This window comes from Macaca mulatta, chromosome 16 (assembly GCF_049350105.2).
Source record: "Macaca mulatta isolate MMU2019108-1 chromosome 16, T2T-MMU8v2.0, whole genome shotgun sequence".
NCBI lineage: Eukaryota > Metazoa > Chordata > Mammalia > Primates > Cercopithecidae > Macaca > Macaca mulatta.
In genome coordinates this window covers 76,823,980-76,842,072 of record NC_133421.1, presented here as the reverse complement: position 1 = coordinate 76,842,072, position 18,093 = coordinate 76,823,980, and the positions used below count along the sequence as shown (strand labels likewise).

Here is an 18,093-nt window from a genome sequence, read left to right as displayed (position 1 = left end):
TGCTATGCATCCTTATTTAATTCTCCCAACAATCCCAAGATGTGGGGACTGTGGGTAATTCATGTTACAAAGAAGTTAAATCAATTGCCCAAGGTGACACTGCCAATAAAAGTCGGAGTCTGAAGTCTAACACAGACAGTCTGGCTTTAGATGGAGACGGGTACCTAACCACTGCTGTACACTGCCTTGCCGTTAGAATTGACTCTGAATATTGATCACAAGAATCTGGCAAGAACAAATTGAACAGCACTTGGGTAACTATAAAAAAATTTTGACATGGCTGCCACATAGATCTTGTTGGAAGGGTTAAAGGAATTTGGCTTGTGCAAATACAGGGCGTTTAGGGAGGAGAAAATATACTGAGTAAGTTAATTCGGTTTCAAACATATAAAATATTTTTTTGAATAAATGAATGAGTATTCTGTGTCCTTTGAAGTTTGACTAAAAGAAATGCAGTGGAGTCTAGTCAAGAGTACTTATGTTGGACAGGAGGAATCACATCTTGCCCTCAGGTCTAAAGAAAAACAAATTGTGATGTTATAAAGGAAGGACCCAAGAGATAAGTCTAGAATAGATGACTCTGCTCAAGAGGGCCATGACTCAATCGACTATACTTTACCCATTTAATTTTGATCGGATTTGCGCCTTCATGCTTTTTCTTAATCTACTATTTAAAATGTCAATAGAATTTTAGAACTGAAAATAACTACTTCAGTTCCCATATTCTACAGATAAGAAAACAGAATCAGAAATCAGACATGTATTGTCAGGACTATGCAGTGAGGAACAGAACTGAGTTTTGAGCCCAGGTCTTCTGACACCATGTCCAGAGCCTAGCCTGCCCCCTCCCCGACCCTTTTTCTTTTTGGTGGAAGTAGGGTGGAGGGAGGGTTTCACAGTCACAGAGTATTCTTGAGAATTTTTACTTTATATAGTGAGATTGCTATGGAGCGAAGAGAGAGAGGACTATGGCACAAGGTGCACTGATTTATGAAATGTTATTTTTCTTTGTGTAGTATGAGCCCAGAGGACCTGGTCGGCCCTTGTACCAAAGAAGAATCTCATCTAGCTCAGTTCAACCTTGTTCTGAAGAAGTAAGCACTCCTCAAGACAGTCTGGCTCAGTGTAAAGAGCTTCAGGACCACAGTAATCAATCTTCTTTCAACTTTTCATCCCCGGAGTCCTGGGTAAACACCACCTCATCTACTCCTTATCAGAACATTCCGTGCAATGGATCCAGCAGGACAGCTCAGCCCAGAGAGTTGATAGGTAAGACAGAGTTGGTGGCTAAAACTAATCTCTACTTCTCAGCTCCCGGATATCTGTGGAATTTTTGTTTTTTTTTTCCTTCAGGGCTGAGGGGGGCAAGTGGGAGTTGGTTAGATTAATATGTTTTCAAGGATTTGTTGTCAGTAAAGTGTTGACAATTTGCTATATAATAGAGTTTGGCCACGAGAGAGACCAGTAAAGTCTAACATTTTGAGATTTAGGAATCCTGTGTTTATTCCTTTATTCTGATAAACTGTAGAACTTCATGGCTAAAGAACAAAAAAGGCATAGAAAGAGATTGGAATGGATAAGACACTCTAAACTTGTACTGTCTGATGGAAAATCTAGAGTCTTCCTCTTTAGCCTTAAAGATGAACGCACTTTGATCTTTCCTCTGTTCTCTTTTTTATATTGAATATAAAGAAACTAATTATATTGCTTGAATTCTCTAATTCCTTCTCTTTGTATGCTGTAGACGTTGATCTTTGTGAACAAGTGTGAGATCTTTGTGTGGTGAATTTTTGCCCAGTAGCATCAATTTTTTATTTGAAACAAATTTTGTTCATCTTTAGAATGTGAATCTATTGTTTCCATAACTGGCTCATTTTTGAATATGTGCCATGCAAGCATATTTTTAGAACAATAGATGTGGTAGAGAAAAAAAAATTTTTTTAAAGCTTTTGCTTTTATTTCCTGGCAAAAGACATTGCCATTTTAATCTTTTTTTTTTTTTTTTTTTTTTTTTTGAGACGGAGTCTCGCTCTGTCGCCCAAGCTGGAGTGCAGTGGCCGGATCTCAGCTCACTGCAAGCTCCGCCTCCCGAGTTTACACCATTCTCCTGCCTCAGCCTCCCGAGTAGCTGGGACTACAGGCGCCTGCCACCTCGCCCGGCTAGTTTTTTTGTATTTTTTAGTAGAGACGGGGTTTCACCGTGTTAGCCAGGATGGTCTTGATCTCCTGACCTCGTGATCCGCCCGTCTCGGCCTCCCAAAGTGCTGGGATTACAGGCTTGAGCCACCGCGCCCAGCCCATTTTAATCTTTAGACATTTGTTAGTACCTGTTAGGAGTAAACTGCTGTATTTTGACTCGGGTTGCTTTGTCTTTTGTTGTTGTTGTTTTTGAGATAGGGTCTCACTCTGTCGCCCAGGGTGGATTGCAGTAGTGCAATCTCGGCTCACTGCAACCTCCACACCCCAGGCTCAAACGATCCTCCTGCCTCAGCCTCCCAAGTAGCTGAGACTATAGGCATGTGCCACTATGCCTGGCTAATTTTTGTGTTTATTTTTGTAGAAATGGGGTTTCGCTGTGTTTCCCAGGCTGGTCTCAAACTCCTGAACTCAAGCGATCTGCCCACCTTGGCCTCCCAAAGTGCTGGGATTACAGGCATGAGCCACTGTGCCTGGTTGTTTTGTCACTTTTTTGTTTGTTTGTGAGACAGAGTCTCACTCTGTCACCCTGGCTGGAGTGCAGTGGCGCATTCTCAGCTCACTGCAACCTCCGCCATCCGGGCTCAAGTGATTCTCCTGGCTCAGCCTCCCAAGTAGCTGAGATTGTAGGCACGCACCACCATGCCCAGCTAATTTTTGTATTTTTAGTAGAGGCGGGACTTCACCATGTTGGCCAGGCTGACCTCAAGTGATCCACCTGCCTTGGCCTCCCGAAGATCTGGGATTACAGGTGTGAGCCTGCTTTGTCACTTTCAAAGCATAAATAGTATAAATACACTGGTATAAATACACTCATGTTATATTTGAATTTCCTGGCAAACATCTACATTACAAATCAGTGATGATAATTTGTTACTTTTTTGGTTATTATAATTTTTTTAAAGATAACATCATTTCTCTTCTTTTTCTTTCTGTTTTTTTTTTAACCTAAGTTTTAGGATAGCTTTTGGCCAAAATTAATAAAAAGCTGACCCAAGCTGATAAGGTAGAAAGTTCCTGAGCAAATGCTCATGTCATTTATGGTATCATTTCTGCAAATATGAAGTCATTATTTTCTTCATTGCTTGGAGACGTACTGTGGTATTTTTAAATTGAAAGTATCACTTAGTTAGGCATTAAAAAATTAATTCAAATCATGAGTGTCCTGAAGCACAACTTCTTGTTTATCAATTTTTTATTTTTAGAGAATTGTAGTAGTGGTATCAGACATAAGATAATTACATGAGAGAGACTTCTTACTGAAGTTAGAAATTTATTTCTTGAGCTTGAAGAAAACCATTTATATTATATTGGTTTGAAATTTTAAAAAGATCATTGTGTTTGATATGGATATCAGTTTACAATTAAGCTGTAAGCCTAAAATAGAAACTCCATCTTTGGCCTTTTTAAACTTTGAATTTCCCATTTTAACACTGAATGCACTTTAGGCTCTTAGTAAATGCTTGTGAAGAAAGGAGATAATGAAACTAGATTCTGTGCAATTAAGGGGGTGACCCAGTTGCATTGCAGAGGGTGGGGAGTCGCTCCTCCAACACAGGTATGTTTGGTTTCTGTTCACTTACCTGGTGACAAGACATACTTTAGCAGACATTTTCTTTTAATGCATGGGATGAAAATTTTAGAGTAGAGATGTGTTTTTTGTTTTGTTTTGTTTTGTTTTTGAGATGGAGTCTTGCTCTTGACACCCAGGCTGGAGTGCAATGGCACCATCTCGGCTGACTGCAGCCTCTGCCTCCTGGGTTCAAGCAATTCTCCTGCCTCAGCCTCCTGAGTAGCTGGGATTACAGGCGCCTGCCTAATTTTTATATTTTTAGTAGAGACTGGATTTCGCCATGTTGGCCAGGCTGGTCTAGAACTGCTGACTTCGTGATCTGTCCGCCTCAGCCTCCCAAAGTGCTGGGATTACAGGCGTGAGCCACCGCGCCCAGCTGAGATGTGTATTTTGAAAAATATTCGTTGTAAGACTAGTGAAATTCATAGTCTCAGAGAATGTTTTCTCTTATTGGGAATATATACATGATTAATTAGTAGCGATCTTGTATTCATGGTTAGACAAGGATGTAGGCATTAAGTTAAACTGCTTCTAAAATATTATTTTCTAAGTATTTATTTAATTGAAAAAATTTAAAACTAGGCTGGACATGGTGGCTCACAGTTGTAATCCCAGCACTTTGGGAGGCCAAGGCAAGTAGAACACCTGAGGTCAGGAGTTCAAGACCAGCTTGGCCAACATGGTGAAACTCCATCTCTGCTAAAAATACAAAAATTAGCCAGTTGTGGTGATGCGTGCCTGTAATCCCAGCTACTTGGGGGCTGAGGCAGGAGAATCACTTGAACCCGGGAGGCGGTGGTTGCAGTGAGCCGAGATCACACCACTGCCCTCCAGCCTGGGCAACAGAGCAAGACTCCGTCTCAAAAAAGACAAAACAAACAAACAAAAAAAAACAGTTAAAACTAATTACATTGCTATGGAACAGAGAACATTGTTAAATAAGTCTTAATAAAGTAAATAAAAATAGTAAGTTCTTGAACAACCAAAGCCATGTTTATTTTATATATTATTTTAGACAGCAAAGAACATTTTTATATTGAAATATTTGTTAAATTGTTCTTGAAAGCAGTTGTTTAATTCACAAAATCAGTGACATTTAGAGGGAAAAGTGGTAAATATACTAGAAAGATGTTAAATGCTTTAAAATCATTTTGAACAATATTATGAATTTTTAAAATTTTAAAATAGTACTATAAAATTAACATATTGAATAAAGAAAATACTCAAGCTAAAACGTGAAATATTTTCACCTTAACCTCTGAATTCTAGTTTTATGTTATATTGGACAGCTGTATTGCTGATGTTAACATGCTTTTGAAACTTTGTCATACTGAGTGTAAAGTAGCTTCCATCAGGTGTCACTAGTGTGTTTTAGAGGAAATGAACCATTGTGGTTTGAGTTTTAAAAAGAAATATTAGTGGGATTTCTTGTGGTTTCAGTTTTTTACTTATTTTGAACTCAAGGATAGAGGTACCTCGCTAAATATTTGAAGATCAAATATCTGAGTTCATTCTATTTGATGATTGTCTTAAGCTACATCTGATTGCAAGAAACAGAAACCAACCCAAAGTAGCTCAGGTAAAAATAGTTTTACTGGAAATAAGGTCCAGGGAGGCCAGCTGGGTTGATGAGGGGAGCTGGATAATTTTCTGGCCACTGTGTTTAAACCACGGAAGGTGCATAGCACAAAGTGCCTGGCCCATGGTAAATAGCCACGCCATGTGATGGTCTCAGCATCTCCCTCCAGGCCTATGGCTTTCTCTGTGTACCTGTTCCTTTGTCCTGCTTTTCTGTGAATTGGTCTTCTGATCACTGTACTCTTCTGTGTGTTTTAAGTAATCTAGCTAAAGGTCTCACTTTACCTCTCTGTCTGCACCCACGCCCCCACACCCCCCCCCGCCCCCACCTCACATACACATACTGAAATTTCTGGGAAAAGAAATCCAGCCCCATATGAATCAAGTATGTTCCAGTGGGACACTTTCTTCCTGACATGAACACAAGGAAGGAAGAGACAGTCTCTGTGGCCCGCTAACCACAGGGCCATCAAGAAGCAGAGTGCCATACTCACAGAGCTCAGTGAAAAAGATGGCATGGTCCTCTCCCTCAAGGAGCTATCTAGTTTGGGAAATAAGATTAACATACATAAAGCAATAACAATCAATATTAAATGGCATAAAACTAAGTGCTAAATGTGCAGTATAGACACTGTACCCTTAAAGATGGTGGAGTAGTTGGGAGAAAACTTTGTACAAGAGGAACTAACCTCTCTGTTATCGCCCTCTGTTGTCTAATATTAACCTTTTACTACGTTCAGAGGAGACTAATGAGGAAATGCTTCCCATTTTTGTCCTTTCCTACCTGTATCAGTTAGGGTAAAGGCTAAGTCGTTGTCCCAAAGAGACCCCAAAGTACAGTGCCTTAAATAAGATAGAAACTTATTTTTCTTTCACCTAATTGGCTGGTTCACACTATCTGAGTAGCTTTGCTTCACAAAGTCATTGAAGGGCCCAATATCCTTCTACTGTGTCCCACTGTCCTCTAAAGGCTTGTCTTTGTTTGCGTAGTCAAAGCTAGGTTTCTGCCATGAAAATGTTTCAAGGCAAGTGGCTTATCTTCAAGCTAGAGATGACACAGAAATTGCATGCACACTTTTGCTCATATCTAATTAAGCCAAATTTAGTTACTTGGCCATACTCAGCTGCAAGAGAAGCTGGGAAATGTAGTCACTAGATGAGCAACCACGTGTCCAGTTTAAGCTTAGTGTAGTGGGTGGGGTTTCTGTACCTAAAAGGAAGCAGGGAAAGCACGGAAACCAAGAGATTGTTACTAGTCTCTCCTATGCCCTCCTAGTCTTTCCCCACCTGTTTAAATCCTTCAGGACTCATCCCCAGTTTCATCTTCCCTGTGTAGATTCCCTCCTGGCTCTCCCAGAACTCCCTTAGGACCTATCAGCATTCATTGTTCCACTTCTATTGTTATTTAGCCTTGCCATGGGTTTCTATCTTATTTCCACAATAAAATGATAAGTTTTTGAAGGGCTGCTCTAACCAACTGTATACTTTTATGGGTATAGCACAGCAGTGAATACATAGTAAGTGCTCAATAAATATTTATTGGATTGAGATGGCAGTTTAAGGTTTTGGATGGGTAAATGGGCAAATTCCAGATATGAGAAGCAACCTGTGAGAAAGCAGGAAAAGCACACTGACCATGGCTCACCTGACTGTTTAATTAAATGGAAGGTCTGTGAGAATATCCAGAATTTATTTGAAAAGACGTAGAGGTGGAAAATAAGGAAGACTTCAAAGAGCAGAGAACGTAATTTATTATAGGGTCACAAAAAACTTAAAAAATACTGACACAGGAATAGAAACACGGTTCAGTGGAACATGAAGACTAGAAAGCCCAGATACAGATTTCAATGCACAAAAGAATTTAGTAATAATAGAAGTATGACCAGCATAGAAGGGATGGATTATTCAGTAAATGATTATTTAATTAATTATTCAAGGGAAAAATAAATGAACAGTTATATCTTTACCTAATGCCACATAACAAAATAAATTGCAGATAGATTATAAAATTTTAATTTGAAACAGGAAACCCTTAAAGATTCACAAAAAGATGTAAATATTTACCTGACTTTGCACTAGTTCATGGATTTGCTTAGTAAAATCTAAAACATTTTGTTGACAAAGTGGAAGCATTATAAATAACATTAAAAGGGAAATCACGAAACAGGTAAAAATATTTGCAACATGTGACAAAAGAATAGTATTCTTCATACGTAAAAAGTGCCTACAAAATAATAGGAAAAAACAATAGAATAGTATGTCCAATAGAATAATGGACAAAGATAGTCTGCAAATAGGTAATAAACAGGGAAAAACTGTTCCTACACACCAACTATCAAGGAAATGCAAACTGTAACCACAACAAGATAATTATTTGCTTAATAAAATAGGCTAAGGTTTTAAACAGTCATAATGCCAGTGTTGTGATGGGGTATGGCAGTGGACAGGCATGACTGGCTGAGTACACATGGGCAGCATCTTCCTGCGGAGCAGTTTGGCCACAGTTGTTAGAAGCTTTGGACACCTAGGGATTTATCCTAGGAAACAGCTGTGAAATACATGAATTCGTATAGCTCGTACATCCCATTGTACACCTAGGCATTTATCCTGAGGAAGTAGCCATGAATATTTAGAAATATTTACCTGGAACATCACAGTCCAGAGAAGGGAAAAATTGGCGATAATGAAAATTTCTAAAAATGAGACATTACCTAAGTAAGTTATGAAATACTGTAAATCCAGTACTTAGGGAAAAATAAAACAACAACTTAAGGCCTATCTCGGTATTCAGAAGTATGAATGACTTACTTTCTTCTTTGAACTTTTCTGAAATTTTCAAATTGTCCTCAGTGAATTTGTATTGTTTATAATCCAGTAAAATGTTATATAAAGTTTTAAAAGATTGAAGAGAAAAGCATTTATTTGAAAGCAAGCTATGGGTTTAGTGAGCAATAAAATTGGTTAGGAAGGATGGAGTCAAATTTTAAGGAACCTTGAAAGTCAGGCAGATTATAGGAAATGTGAAGTCATTTACAGTCCCCCCCCACACACCTTATTCCATGTTACTCAGTATATAATACAAGGAAGGGTAGCATTGTAAACAAATGGAATCCCATGGCACTGTTACTTAGCTCAGTAATAAAAGCTGTTTTGACCAGGAGTCTGGGTATGCAGCTCCTTTTTATTTAAGAGAGAGCATGTGCCTGTTTACAAACTATGAGCAGTTACTAGAATAAATATCAAAGTGTACAGTTACACAAACTACTTTATTTTTCAGCAAGCCTTCAGATTTGAACTTTAGTTTTTATATGTTAGCTATTCCACTTCTCATGGCTGTTTTATGTGTCTATAAGATAGAGACGTTTGGTTGGATGTGTTGTGATTTCAGCATTCTGTGGCAGAAGGTGTCTGTCCTTGTGGCTATACTGTCCCCGTGTTCCTGGAGATGAGAGCCAGTTCTGACACACTGAGTGAATGAGGCACATGAACATTGCTGGGCTCATCCTTAAATCAGTGTCACTGTTCTCTGCTTTTAGCGCCACCCAAGACTGTCAAACCCCCTGAGGATCAACTGAAGTCGGAGAACCTCGAGGTGTCCAGTTCCTTCAACTACAGTGTGCTGCAGCATCTCGGCCAGTTTCCACCCCTTATGCCCAACAAGCAGATCGCGGAGTCAGCCAATAGCAGTAGCCCCCAGAGCTCTGCAGGGGGCAAGCCTGCCATGTCCTATGCCAGCGCTCTGCGGGCCCCTCCAAAGCCCAGGCCCCCTCCTGAGCAGGCCAAGAAGAGTAGCGACCCTCTGTCTCTCTTCCAGGAACTGAGCCTGGGAAGCTCATCTGGCAGCAATGGCTTTTACTCATATTTTAAATAATCACTTTTTTTTCCCCTCAAGGGAGAATGTTTTAATTTCTGTTTGTATCAGTAGAATTAAGGTAGTTGGACTTCATCTATAGATGCACAGTTCCCTTTGTTTTAATATTAAATATGTTCTCACTTAATTGCTTTGCTGCTAGACTTGCAACTAATTTTTTTAAAGTATATTCCATTATTTTGCATTTTTGATGTGTCAAAACTTTGACAGCTTTTATGTAGAATAAAAACAAATTTTTAAATTTGTGTATTGTTACATGTTTGCATCAAGCTAGCAGCCAAGAGGTTAATTGTGCAACTATTAAAAAAAAAAAAAAAAAGAAAAAAAAGTTTGTCTAAAATGTATTTAAAAAGAAAAAAAAATTGTAAGTAGCATTTACATTTATTCAATATATTACCATATGCTGGGTTTCTGTACCAGAAATGGCCAGTTGATGTACAAATGTATGTTATTTTTGCTTAAATTCATTTAAATTTTTTTTAAAATAAAGGGGCAGCATCTTCTAAGTACTTTATCAGCCTTTTTTTTTTTTTTTTTTTTTTGTGACACGATGCTGCGTTCTAAAACTTTTATAGTTTTAGACTATGTATGATGTGTTGTTGTAATCTCCATCCACCATAGGATAGAGTTAAAGGCATTCTTTTTGCAGGCATATTTTGTATGCCACTGTTTTTTGAAATGTGAAAAAAACGTTGGCATACTTAGTTATTTTTTGGACAAGCTACACTTCAAGCTTGTTTTTAATGTTAATTTGATAGTGTGTTTTTTTTTTTTTTAAACAAATCAAGAAGCTGAAAAATTTTTAGGATTGTTGGTGCTTAGTAGACTTGATAACTATTTTAAAAATGCGTGAATTTAGTACAATTCTTTTTTTCTCACTATGCATGTGTAAATGTTTGTAACCTGGCTTCCCTCTTCTCCAGTGGTATAAAGAATTGTGCCGCTTTAAGGTTTGGGTTTTTTTCCCTCCAGTAAAAATTTTGGTACCTTATTTGATGTTTACATTAAAATGTGACATTATATGTGGCAATTCAAATATTTTGCTAGCTGTCTTGTTTGAGGAAGACCATTAAAGAAGAAATATAATGTTTGTCAAAAATGTATCAAAATTCATCAGAATCTGGGGCAGAAAACTACCCTTGTTTTTCATGTCTTTCAATTCTTCTAAAATTCTCCTATTGAACTTGTACACAATATAAAATTTAATAAGCCATCTTAAATATTCTACCATCTAAAAATTGCTTTGAATGAATTTTGGTAAAATCCAAAGGAAAATGTTTACCCTCTTGAAACTTTTGGTCTTGTCACACATTTAAAGCAATATATGTCCTTATTTTCCTGACCTAGTAATACTACTTTTATATTTCAGAGGTATCTTGAAACTACAGTATAAACTTTTAAAAAATAATAAGACGAGGCTGGGAAACCTTTCAAGTGAACCCAATCTTCCTGATGATCCATTCAAAAACAGGTTTTTGGAAGACCACTTTTGATAGGCCATCCTATAATCAAAGTACATTTTTTTAAAACCAGGTTGAGAGGTGGCAAAGGTAAAGAAAAATTACTGACATTTCTTCTATGATTGGAGTTTAGTTTATGTTGGCCAGCTACAGCCCCTTTTAATCCTCAGACAATTTGGGATAAAAGAGTGCCTTTGGTTAATGGTTAGCAAGCTCCAGGACAAGCGCCGCGTGCCTCTTTTATTCAGCTCTACCTTTCTGCTAAGAGCGCGGTTCATTTGTGTGTGGCTTCGCGTTACAGGCTGTGGGTCTCCGTGTAAGGTGGCAGACATAGACTTGTAAACTGCAGACGTGTTAATGGTTAGTATAAATCACAGTTGGAAAACTGAGCCAGCAAGTTCCAGCACCACACTTTCTCTGTATGATGTCAGATCACCACATTTAGCAATGTCAAATTTTACTCAACATACTTTAGTAGGAAGAAAAGAAGAAAAAGTTTTGCCATGTAGCTATGTACTTTTAAGTCTATGACGAAACTCAAGACATGGTCTGAATGAAAATTAGATCTCCCCGATGTGAGGATGTTATCATTTTCCCATCAGTGATTATCCACCCCCCGGCCCCCACCCCAGTACACAGGACTACAACGCAAGCTAGATAAAGTGTTCAAAAGCAATCTGATAATATGAAGACAGAATTGTCAAGTCAAGGCTTTCAGTTGACCCCTTGTCATGAGGTTATTGCCTAATTTTCTGTTTTCTATACTTGAATCTTTAAAAAATATCAGTTTTTAAATTATTTATATTTATATTTAGTTAAGGGTCATGGGGTCATGTATGCACCCCCATTACCTTATATAAATATGTTGATGATGGAAGCTTTGGATAAGGAGTCTGTTAAGTTGTCATGACATCCTTGTTCTAAGCAGTTATTTCTAAAAACTAAAAATAATAGCTACTTATTGGCCCACCTCTCTGCTGTGAGTATATGAGTGCTCCTCATTCCTTATCATTTCCATAGCCAGTCAAGGATTCTCATGTTGCTTCCATCTGATACTCTTCTTAGATTCTGCGTCAAATGCTTATTTTGACTTATAACAAGCTTACTCTTCCTCAGCATTACATAATGCCATCTTTGTAACCGTGCTTTAAAGAACCTGCTCATTACGCATACATAGTATCTTAGAACATTTTGAACAAGTCTTGTGTAAGAATCATTGCAAGTTTCCATCAAAATGAGGCATGTCTCCTGAGTACAGCTGATGTTCTTTGGGTATTACTTGAGTAGTAGTAGCAAGTACCCATAAATCAGATTTATGAAACATAATTTATATACTAGGTTCAACCCTTATATATGCATATATATGTATAGTATATGTATATATGTATATAAATTTTTTTTTCCAGAAAACTTGATGATAGCGCTCAGATAATACCAAGTATTACCAGCCTCCATTTCTTCAGAACACATTTTTTTCTAAGTGAGGTTAATTATTCACATAATGTCTTTTTACGTCTTTGTCCTTTGTGTCACTCTGAAGTTTTCTTTTTCTTGCCAGGATATTTTGTTTCACTTTTTAATTTCAGTGCTACTTGAGATCTTAAAGACCGTATTTTAGATGATAGAGTTTGTAAAGTAGAGCCTTCATGCTGAAAAATTTCTTTTCATGATCTAAAAATGGTATTTTGTTACGATTGGAAGAATCTCATTCCGTGTAACATGGATATTTTCTGGTGTGTTTTTAAAGGGGCTTTTGGTTGTCATTTGGACATATGCTTTGCCAAAATGTTATAGCAGAACTTTGTTTTTGATTAATCAGTAGTTAATTATTGACCATTTAAACTAACATGACCTTAATTTTCCTTTCCTCACACAGATATGCTTTCTATCCAGGTCATTTTTTACACGTGAAATAACAAACTGCTTTGTGTAGGTTTTTTTTTTTTTAATCATCAGATTTTAGAATAAGTTTAGGTTCGATGTAAGCATCAACTGGTCTTTTCAGTTCAGAGAACTGCAGACTATGTACAATAAGCAGAATTCCCACTGAATAAGCATTACCTAATTAAACATAGCAATTTCTAAGACCTATTTATGAAAATACTCTCCTCTTTTATGGAGGCAATGGAGCTGCTGAGAAAGCTAACTGAATTTCCCAACTTTGGGATAATTAATATATAGTATTGTGTTGCTCTAGTGTAGTTGATTTTATGTGTTTAATATTTTTCATGTCAAGAGCAAAGCTGCAGACGTAAAAGGTATTTCTCTAGCCCCCTTAGCTACAGCGAGCCACCTCTGTTAAGAGTTCAGGGTGTGAAGAACAATTTCAAGATAAATTTTAGTATTTCAACTATCGTTATTAAGAAAATTAGACTTGCTGAAATACTCATTTAAAAACAGACACCTTCTATAGCATTGTTTTATAGTGGAGTTGTTGTTAAAAAGGGAATCCCAGAAAGAATCTATAAAAATACAAGGTTAAAACTTTAAATGTATTGAAAGATACAAATTGGTGCTTTCAGATGTTATGTAGGCTAGCCATCGTTTTTTGTTTTTTTCCCTCCAGCTCCTCAATGGTAGTAATTTGTCTTTTATGATTTACCAGACATTATTTCTTGCTTACCATCGAAAAATCCTTAATTTCTACTGTCACGCTATATGTCTTCCTGAATCTCAAGGTATAAATGTCTTAATGGATCTGATTTGTCTCCACTCTTTGTCATCTGATCCACATTCAAACCGTCTAGAAATTAGAAAGAATAGCTAATGTTCTAACTATGATTTCTGATTGAAAATATCCCGTAGTGGTGCCAATCACTTACAAAGACACCATCTCCATCTTGAAAGAGTACCTGGCATGTTAGTCTTGAAAGTGCTCGTTATGATACGCTCCTCAGATTTCCCATCTGCTTGAGGATGGACATTTATTAGCTGAGACTTTAAAACTGCTAAAGTCACACTTTCTACTTTCATACCTGTTTAATTAGTAATGTCAAGACCATTGTTGCAAGGAGTGAATCTTATTAAACACATTGTTACTACTTTAAACTAGAAAATGAGGTTCAAGAGATTTTAAAACAATTGTAACATTTAAAATTTTTGAACCAATTGAAAATGTCTACTTTGGAGTGAACTTTAAGTAAACAGTCACTGGAGTTTCTAAAAATTTTGGGGAGGGAGGTACCTAATAGAGGAATCTAGACTTAGAAATGTGAACTGTGTTTAAATTCCAAACCCAGTTCTGCAGTGGTCGTCTAAAGCGTCTAAAACTGGAGTGTTAAGAAAACCCAGAGACATTCATATAGTTTCAGTTATCAGAGTATTAGACCAGATTTTATTTGCAATTTGTTCAACAGAGAGATTTTATTTTGATACAGATATTAAGCATAAAGCATAGTAAGTTTTATATAATTCTATGAGTTCATTAAACAATATTATGAAATTTTCATTATGTTCGTGGGGAGTCTTTTTAACTGTTTCTACCTCATATATGAGGTCTCTTCTGTATTTTGCTTTGCATACTAGCATGTGATTGCCTGCCTTAGAACTCTGTAGAGGAGGGGAAATCAATATTACCTTTTAAGAAATTTTTGATTTTATGACGTGTTTTCATTAATACTTTTTTAATGTTTGAGAAGTAAAGGGGAAAGGGTGGCAAATTACATAGGTTGCAACACAGAGTAGAAGTCATATAGTCCTATTTACAAATCTGTCCTGTTTTAAGATTTTAGAATTGTGAACAGGACGGAGCAATGGTTCTTAAACTTTAGCCAGTATCAGAATTGCCTTGTGGTCTTGTTAAAATTCAGATAGCTGGATCCACCCCCAGCATTTCTGATTTTGGTCTGGAGCCTGTCAATTTGCATTTCCAACAAGTTTCCAGGCGATGCTGATGCTGCCAGTCCAGGAACCACACTTTTGAAAATCACTGGTCTGATTCTCACGGCTTGAAAGTCTCAGAGACCTTCAGAGTCTGAATGTCTTTTCAACCATGCATTTATTTACTCAGTGTAAAAAACTGATCTCTGGAGACATTTTTATAAATCTGGTGCCATGAGTGGAACATTTGTGGAGAAAGGTCTCCATGGAGCGACAGGCCCTTGGATTGACCGCCATCCCTCCTCCCTCTCACCCCTGCTGGGGTCTGCACTGCTCTTCCGCAGTAGGGTGAAGGAGCTCTTTGGTTTTAGGGTGAGTTTGCTTTTGTGTACACTGGTGCCTGGGCATTGGTCTAGAAGCTGTGCATTTGTTTGGTGTGCTTAGAGTCAATCTTGATCCACATGCATGGAAGTGAGAATCCTGGAAAGAAGCCATCAGAATGCCATGAGAATGCACCTAGCATGTATCGAGGCACTGAGTGCAGCAGTCCCTGTCCTACGATGGCAGTGGCCTGGAGCATCGAAAACAACAGATAATCCTTAAATAATAGTTTTGTTTTGTTTTGTTTTGTTTTGTTTTTTGGGACAGAGTCTTGCTCTGTCACCCAGGCTGGAGTGCAGTGGCGTGATCTAGGCTCACTGCAACCTCTGCCTCCTGAGTTCAAGTGATTCTCCTGCCTCAGCCTCCCGAGTAGTTGGGACTACAGGTGTGCGCCACCACACCCAGCTAATTTTTGTATTTTTTAGTAGAGACGGGGTTTCACCATGTTGGCCAGGATGGTCTCCATCTCTTGACCTCATGATCTTGCCTGCCTTGGCTTCCCAAAGTGCTGGGATTACAGGCATGAGCCACCGCGCCCGGCCAATGTTTAGTTTTTATGGTTATTATTATTTTTTTGGCGGGGGGAGGGTGGTGAGGGCAAAGGATTTGTTTTTCAAATTATGTGTTTCTCAGGTTAACAAAGTTATTTTAGATTCTCTGGCATGCCAGCAGGTGTTAGAGAGAGCCTGAAGTGTTATATATGGCAGAAAATAAATGTCTCTGATCACTTTGCTACCTTTAAAAAAAATCTATGTGTGTTTGCAAAACAGCCTAGGGGGATCTGCCACCTGCACAGCATGGATTATTCATAAGTCATAGATGCACATGGATGGGCACGTTATTTTTGAGAAAGAAACTGCCTATAATATAATAAACCTGTCAGGTCTTTGGGTAGTTTTTAATTTGTGTGTTGCTGTTTTATCTGGACTGCATCTTGGGGGGTATTGGGCTCTGCTTCTGGTTTTTAGTTTGGCTTTGAATTTACTGAGATACTAGAAAGACAAAAAAAAATCTATTTTTAAGGTAATAGAATACAGAATGACTTAGGTGTAAAAGTACACGTGAAGACCGTCGTAGAATATATAGCTTTGGAGTTTTCTTAAGACACAGTCCTTCCTGCTGAAAAGGCTCGCTAACCTTCGGAGAGGATTGTTTATATTTTCAGCCTAGGTTCCTTATGCAGTCCCAACTTAGGGGGAGCTTTGGTTTATTTACACTTCGCTTTGCACGATACCTTGTATGCGAAGACCTCTTTATATCTTTCAGTAGGTCAGAGGGCTCTTTGTCCTGGTTGAAGTCCCAAAGTGTCAGTGCAGCTGAGAATGTCTCTCAGCCTCCCCCTTTACAGAGGAAGGGTCCTGGATTTTCATAAATCCAGACCATGCCTGCTTCCTATAAATCCATGTATATGACATTGTACTGTATCTGATTCCTGTGCCAGTCATCTGACCTGATCCTTTAAACCCCATAAAGGTACTGGCTATATGTAGTAGTTGTATCCTAGGTAAATATGGTGATTAAAATACTTCTCTTCTAAATTATAAAGATAATGAGTTCTGCATTTTATTAAAGGGTCCTGTTATTAGTGACACAGGATTTTTTTTTTAATGCTTCATACATATAGTTCTTATCTAAACTTGTTCAGCTAACTTCATAGATGAGTTACTTAGCAAATTCATACTGGGTCTTATTTTGGGAAGTCTTCCTGGGGGAAGCGGTACAGAATTGAGGTGGTCAGGTGCATCTCCTCAAAGTACCAGTTATACAGCCATCTAAATAAGCATAATTTGTGGCAAAATTAGAACAATGTTTTTTCTTTGCAGTAAATGATACCTCATCTGAGAGGCTCTAATACCTAAAGAGTTGATCCTTAAAAGGAAAAGTGACTTTGTACCATAAAATAACCCCAAAGCCACTCTCTAGGGTTTTTATTTTCTTCTTTCTTTGTCTTTATCTTTTCTAACTTAGTTTTGGAATTACGTTAGCTACTTTGGTTCCATAGAACAAGTTTTCAACTTGGGGTCTACAGTTCCTACAGTGTGCTCATTGTCTCAGTGAAGTTCTTTTGTTTTCAAAGATTCATGGTAACACAAAATGTATTTTACTGCTACAACTAAAATGTATTTATAATAAAATGCCTTTTTAATAATTTGGAGATGTGTTTATTATGTGTGAACTGTAATTCTCTGCTTCCTTCTGCTCTTAAGGTCAAAGGTCTGACTGAAGTTAAGCACAGCCCTTTGATTTTATTCCTGATAGTAAATGGTAAAACGAATGTAACTGAGAACTCAGTGTGAATTTGTAAAGTTGTAATTCTACTTTCCAGAAATTTGTGACTTGGCTTAAATCCCCAAACTTCAGCAGTAATGCTTTTAAGACTTAAAAGTGTTACCTGAAAGTTTAAAGATCTCTAGTGGTCAGTGAGAAAATAAGCCCTTTTCAAAGAGTCATTCAACATACATCTTACGAATTTAAGAAAATTATCCTGAATTACTCTTAACACGTCACTTAGTTGTTAATGCAGCCCGGAATTTATTTGAGAACTCATAAACCTAGTTTGTAGCAATATATTATGTAGGTATAGTCACGTACTTCACAGTGATGTGTGACAAGCATTAATTCAACAATCCAAAACAAACAAAAAAAATTGCTGGTTGTGCAGAAAATTGTCCTAAGTCAACGTCTTGTTTTTCTTGGGGAAATAATTCTTTGCATCTGCCATGATGTGATTTTGAGAAGCATTAGCAGGTCACAGAAGGCTTTGTGTGCCCTGGCTATTTTATTTTTAACATCCTATTAATGTGGCACCATAAATCTAGCTGGAATATACTGTGCTTCAAGTTTGTAAATGTAAGTAGATGGGACGGTCAGCCTTTCCTAAGGACAATGGACCGTTTGTACTCATTGTGGTGAATCCATTTTAAGCTAGGTATCTCGCTTTGAGTTGATTTGATATGACATTAATCTAATCTGGACTTTAGAAATAAAAACTTCTTTCTATATAAATCAAATGGATTTGGGGGGGCTCCTTGAGCTGTTCCCTGCTCTAGATGAAATAACCCCAGGCTCCACTGTGAGTGGGAAAATGCAGATGTGATTGCCTCAGGTGTTAGCCCTATGCCATATTGATGCCCTTTGAAGCATTTTTCTGAGAATGGTATTAGTATGAAAGTTAGTGTGTGTGAAAATTGATAAAACAATCACTTCCTTTCATC

General features: G+C 37.7%; 1 protein-coding gene across 12 annotated transcripts in view; it reads left to right on the top strand.

Annotated features, from left to right (window-relative positions):
• Positions 1-17,024, top strand: part of HELZ (helicase with zinc finger) — a 178,623-nt gene extending 161,599 nt beyond the window's left edge. For 10 of the 12 annotated variants that reach the window (XM_077972575.1, XM_077972570.1, XM_077972567.1 and 7 more), the window contains 2 exons: positions 1,017-1,269; positions 8,884-10,254. In XM_077972575.1, the coding sequence (XP_077828701.1) occupies positions 1,017-1,269; positions 8,884-9,218 (588 nt within the window). In that variant the 3' untranslated portion in view covers positions 9,219-10,254. Of the gene's footprint in view, positions 1-1,016; positions 1,270-8,883 lie in introns of all 12 variants that reach the window. The other 2 variants (XM_015120168.3, XM_015120164.3) reach the window with 1 other exon arrangement.
• The last annotated feature ends 1,069 nt before the right edge of the window (positions 17,025-18,093 follow it).